Genomic DNA, 6,000 nt, shown 5'->3' with positions numbered 1-6,000 from the left:
ACTTCACAGAGAGTAAAACACAAATTCAGGAATCCAACATTATAAAACTGTCCTAGTTAACTGACTGTATCTCATTTTATTCTGGCTCACAGCTAGTGCTTGGGTGACCAGGCATTTTGACCCCAGTTTATGGAGATTTTATAACTTTACTCACTTGTCCAACACAACTACGCTCTTTGTCACCCAATTTCTCTTTTTATATAATAAACAAATTTCTTCACTCTATTTCAGGCATTTTATTTTTCTTATTCTAACATTAGGCTTTGAAAAGTACAAAAGGTTCACGAGTACAAAAATTTCTGGATAGTTTTGTGATAGTTAAAAAACCCATGAAAACAAAACAATTTTTTAAGCTGAGCAATACTCATCTCTATATATCTGAGTGACAGCATTCTTGAAGCGTGGCTGTAAAAATGGTAAAAACTGTTTTGTTAAAATTACATTAAAATTTTTGATGACTCTTTTTCACTTGTCGCAGGCAACTTCTTGCGACATTTACGCGATGCGTCCAGTACTCGCATTTTGCTGCAGCCCAGTACCCTGGGGACACCTTCATTTCCCAGCCTGTGATGCTCTGACCAAAGGAAGATTCTGACCAGCTTCAAAAGCAAGAAAAGCTGGATTTAGATTTATAGCTATTATCCTTTCTGATGTTAAAGAAAGTAATGCTGACAAGGATAGAGGAATTTTTCATATTAGCATTAATTTCTCTTCCTGCAAGGAGTTTGCATACACTGCAGATGAATTACACTTGATGAGCTTTTATTTTTTCAGATTATCTTTTAAAAGTTTTCTTGAAAAGATGAATTCTCCCTATCTCTGGGACTCTGAGTAAAAAATGACACAATAGAACATGGGAAGTCCTAGTTTCTCTCTTTTCTGACCTAATAAACCTGTTGGACAGAGAACTAGGATCTCCAGTCTTTGTCTAGGTATGACTGAGATTAAAACCCAAAAACCTCACTTCATTTAAACACAGATAATAAAGTATCGCCAGGACCGCAGACACGAAGAGCAGACAAACGCTGGAAAGCCAAGTCAGAAGCTGCCTCACAGCTTAGACTTCTTCCTCCGCTGCTTAATAAGAAGCAAATGGTCACTGCCATCATCTTCCGAGTGGCTCTCTTTTTTCCTGTGCTTGCCCCGCCTGCCCTCTCTGGGCAGCCTGTCTTCTCTTGGCTGGCGATAATGGGACGAGTGCTGAAAGGGCCTGTGAGGCTTCTGGGCTCTGAGAGCACTGGGAGAAGAGCGGATTTGTGGGCCCCTGGGGAAGTCCTCATCCACTTTGCGACACCTGTCCGCCTTCCTGTGCTTCTCGCGCTCTCTCTTGCTCCTGCTCATCATCTCTTTTTGGGTTTCCTGCTCTTCCTGAGGCCACCTGTTGGTTTTCCATGAGGCGTGCCTCTTCCTCACATCACGGTGGGCCCTCTTCTCTGCTGCTTCCATATGAGGTCTCTTGAATTGCCTTGGAAAATCTCCATTTTTCTGCAGTTCTGGAAAATATAAAGTTTTTTTATATATTCAGCAGCTAGATAGTCCATGCAAAGCTTTCATAGGTCTGTAAATCACTTAGCAGAGAGAGAAGCCAGACATTTACATGTGTTAATGATACGACATTCTAAAGAGCCCTTTCTAAGGTAAAAATTACTGACTAACAATGGAATGGTTGTAGTTCCGTATTTCTGATTGTTTAAAACAGCAAACATCCAGAAATTCAACAATATTTATTCTGTTCAGTACAGTTTAACTAGGTTAAACCATGGAGACCAGGACCAGGGAGAGGAGTAATCATCTTAGCTTTGTGAAGAAAGCCGTGTCTGACCAGTTCAAGTTCCTAGAATGATAAAGAGAGGGCCCTTCACGACAGATGAAGCAAGATGTATGAAATGGCCTCCTGACAGTCCCATATGACACGTCAATCATCCTCTGAAGATAAAGTCTGGCTACAGTACTTATATGTGGAGGTCAAACAGGACAGATTATTCCTCCAGAGCAGACAGCACTGGCTTGGAGAGCATGCATGCACATGTGTATCTGAGAGGTTTTTGTGCCAGATTTGATGTTTGCTACATTTTGTCAGGACGTGGCACTCTTAGTACAAGTGTCTCAAGGTAGCTGATTCTGATGGGGTGGGTGGGAGATGAGATTACAGTGATGGCTGAAAACTGACACATCAACAAAAAATGGGATGAAATGAAATGTAGCACATTTAGGAAACAAAACATAAATTCTAGAATATAGAACAAAAACAAGTAATTACTCAAAGACTTCATCACAAAATAAAAATTCCAATGGATCATAGCAAGCCTCAAAGTGGATCTGTGCCACAGAGTTGTCAATATAACTAGTTAAAAAGGAAAACAAATGTTTTTTCTCTGATTATAAAGACTCATTATAGAAAACTTGGGACATACAGAAAAGCACAAAGAAAATAAAATAGAAAGCACCCATAATCCTTTAATCTAGAGATGATATACTGGTGCATTTCTTTTTAATATTTTTCTTTCTTTTCTTTCTTTTCTTTTTTTCTTGCTGAGGAAGATTCGCCCTGAGCTAACATCTCCTGCCAATCTTCCTCTTTTTGTATGTGGGCCACTGCCACAGCACGGCCACTGACAGATAAGTGATGTAGGTCTGTGCCCAGGAACTGAACCTGGGCTGCTGAAGTGGAGCACGCTGGACTTAATCACTAGGCTACCAGGGCTGGCCCTTAATATTTTTCTAATTTAGTTGCCTAATCATTATCTTTAAGTACCATAATTTCTCTCTATATAGTTGAGATAAATTTTATATATAATACAATATGTAAAATATACAGGAGCTGAGAAGTAATTCCTCTGTTTTTCTATAGAATTAGAATCTTCATTTTGAAAAGAACCTGAACTGAGAGAGTTTGGAAAAGAGTAACAAAAAGGCCAGAGAGTCAATAATGTATATGTCAGCTTTAAAAATATGGACTTATCTTGTCCTGAGAGCAACAAAAGCAACCTGTAAACCATCTTGAAGTATATAGGAGGAAAGAGCAAAGGTAGAGAAAACAGGCAGACATTACATGATAATAATTTGGTGGGAAAGAACTCCCTGTTAGCAACAGGAAGTACACAAACCACAGACAGTGGCGTGGGCATGGAGCTCTGCCCGTAATGGTGGCCAATAAAAAATGACTTCTTTGGGGAAGCTCCAGGAACCACCAAGAATCACCCGGCAGGGAAAGCCTTTCTTTCCATGAAAAATACTAGAGACACACAGAGGGAAAAAATAATTACCTGTTAAACTGAAAAATCTCAAAGGAGGCTTTACAAAAAGTGCATGAATTATACGGATAGCTGCATTTTTTGGACATTTCCCAAAATGATCATTATGTGAGAAAAACGCTTATTGTGAACAGATTACAACACAGGATTTCTGAAGTAAGTGCTTGATTTCTGGAGATCAAGAAAGTTCCAGTTTCTATGGCAATTATTCAAAACATTTTCTCTGCTAACCAATGACCCCCAAAGCAGGCAAAGACAATGCAAAAAGAAATTGAGAACCTACTGCAAAGGTGATCTGACATGAAGTTGAATGACATACCTTTTACTTTTCGTTTTATTCTCTGTTCCCTCTCCCGGATTTCGTATTTGTCATCATAGTAGTAGATAAATGGAGATGTTGGAAAGGTCTGGTTAAACATCCGTCTTTCTGCACACTCCTGCAAATTATATGTGAAATTATGACGTCGCACTGCTCAAACAACCTTCTGCAAGATCACAGACAACTGTAATTAGACATGAGCCCGTGTCACTGAGACTCACACTGTGACTCCAGGATGTGATCCTGCTGGGACCCTGGGGGAATGAGCAGCCAGACACTCAATCCTGCTCACATGCTGTTCTTCCCTCACTTCTTTCCCTATGACAGCCTTCTTATCCTTCTCCAATCTTCTCTGCCCAACCCCTCGGTGCCTGAGTTAACAGCAGTGGAGGGTGGGTCCCCACTGCCGTGCCTTGTGCCTCCTGTAGCCGGTTTACCTTATTTGGCCTCACGTTATATTAGACCTTGTTTGTTTGTCTCTTCAACAGCCTTCCATCAAGTGCTCCCCCCTTCTACACCCTAAATGTAAGTTCTTAGCCCTCTGCTCTTTTCCCTCCACACAAGTGGTTTGCAAGCTTATTTTAACTCAACACGCACCGCTCATGAGGGCAGTGATTCTTATGATGGGGAGCAGGATGGTGGTGGGTTATGTCTAGTTTGAAAATGCTCCGAGGTAATTCTGAAACACCCTAAAGAAACCATGTCTTCCCTTGGTTGCCTCCTCCCCAACTCAAGATTACGCTCCCCATTCATTACCCGGGTCGGCTCCCCACTCTCAGGGCTCTGGCCTCCCCACAGCTGACAGTCCCAAACCCACATCCTTGGCCCGAACCACGCCCACAAGTAGGCTTTGTAGGTCATGATCAGCGACACATATCCACTCAGCATGTCTCACACCAAGTGATACCTTTTCTTTGAAAGAGGCTTCCCATTGGAACTTGTCCATTTCTGTCTCCTGCCATCTTGTCTAAAACTTATTTATAAATGTTCAATACTTCTTAGCCAGGTATTGAAGAAAAATTAGAAAACCTTTTAGGAAGAAAGTATGTGAAATATCCACATAGAATTTGGCTGATTTATCATAACTTTGGCATTATATACTCAATCTGTAATTTTAAGATATCTGACCAAGCTGGTAGCCATACACTTGGGAACATAATTTGCAGAGTTTAAAAATTATGAATCATTCTAAGTATATATGTAAGTATAGAAAATAAAGTAATGGAAATCTGTACCTACCACTCAGCTTTATCACATCATAACATTTTACCTTAATTTACTTCGTTTTCCCCTCCAGAATTGAAGCATTACTGAAAAACTGAAATCCTCTGTGTAACTCTCCTCATCTCTCATTCATCTTTCCCGTTCCAGAAGTTGCCATTGCCTGAAAGTTGGTGCCTGCCATTCTCATTTGTTTTTATGCTCTTACTACTAATGAATAATCCAATAAACAACAGTGTAAATTTGAAGTGTTCAGATTTCATAAAAACTATACCATTCTGTAAATATTTTGACATGGCATTAGGTTATAACAGCTTCCCAGAATAAGCTGGTAGTATTCTTCTGGATTATCTGCTTCGGAATAAAGGTTTGGTAAACCCTGACTATTAAACCATCTGGGTCTGGTATATGGCGGTGGGGAGAGTTTTGCTTACTAATTCAATCTCTTTAGTGATATTGGTTCATGTAGGTTTGTTTGTCTTCGGTAATTTTGATTAATTCATATTTTCCTAGAGATTTATTTTATCTGCATTTTCAGATTTAACTATGAACTTTATAAAGTTTAAGCGTACTCCTTTATAATTAAAAATTTATATTGTATTTTAAGCTATTCACACTATTCACTATTGTTTATTTGTACCTTTTCTTTCTCTTTGAGTAGTTTTTCCAGAAGTCGGTCTTTTTTCTTTTGAAAAGAAAGTGTTTCCAAATAACCAGTTTTTGGTTTTGTTGATGCTATTTTGTTTTTTATTTCAATAATTTTAGTTCTTATCTTTATTATTTCCTTCTTTCAACTATCTTTAGCTTTACTCTGCTGTTGGCTTTCTGCATCTTTTTTGGCTTTTTTGAGTTCTGAAAGTTGTAAAGGCAAACCCATATGGTAACATCAAGAATTACTTTTATAAACCACTATCCATGGGGTGGCTCCAAGTTTCCAGAAGAAAGGATACCCCGGAAAGACTTGGGTCTAAGATTCTGTTATGGTCTGAATGCTTATGTCTCCCCAAAATTCCTATGTTGAAATCTGATGGTGTTAGGAGGTGGAGCCGTTGGGAGGTGACTAGGTCATGAGGGTGGAGCTCTGATGAATGGGATTATTGCTTTTATGAAAGAGACCCCACAGAGCTCCCTGGACCCTTCTAGCATTTAAGGACACAGCAAGAAAACGCCATCCATGAAGAAATGCACCCTCCCCAGACAGGGAAT

General features: G+C 39.6%; 1 protein-coding gene across 7 annotated transcripts in view; it reads right to left on the bottom strand.

Annotated features, from left to right (window-relative positions):
• Positions 1–221: 221 nt before the first annotated feature.
• ZCCHC7 (zinc finger CCHC-type containing 7) overlaps positions 222–6,000 on the bottom strand; it is a 228,002-nt gene continuing 222,223 nt past the window's right edge. For all 7 annotated transcript variants that reach the window (XM_008534927.2, XM_070595756.1, XM_008534928.2 and 4 more), the window contains 2 exons: positions 3,574–3,691; positions 222–1,493 (listed from right to left, as the gene is read on the bottom strand). In XM_008534927.2, the coding sequence (XP_008533149.1) occupies positions 1,051–1,493; positions 3,574–3,691 (561 nt within the window). In that variant the 3' untranslated portion in view covers positions 222–1,050. The remainder of the gene's footprint in view (positions 1,494–3,573; positions 3,692–6,000) is intronic.

This window comes from Equus przewalskii, chromosome 26 (assembly GCF_037783145.1).
Source record: "Equus przewalskii isolate Varuska chromosome 26, EquPr2, whole genome shotgun sequence".
Taxonomy (NCBI): Eukaryota; Metazoa; Chordata; class Mammalia; order Perissodactyla; family Equidae; genus Equus; species Equus przewalskii.
This window is presented reverse-complemented; position numbering and strand designations above follow the sequence as displayed.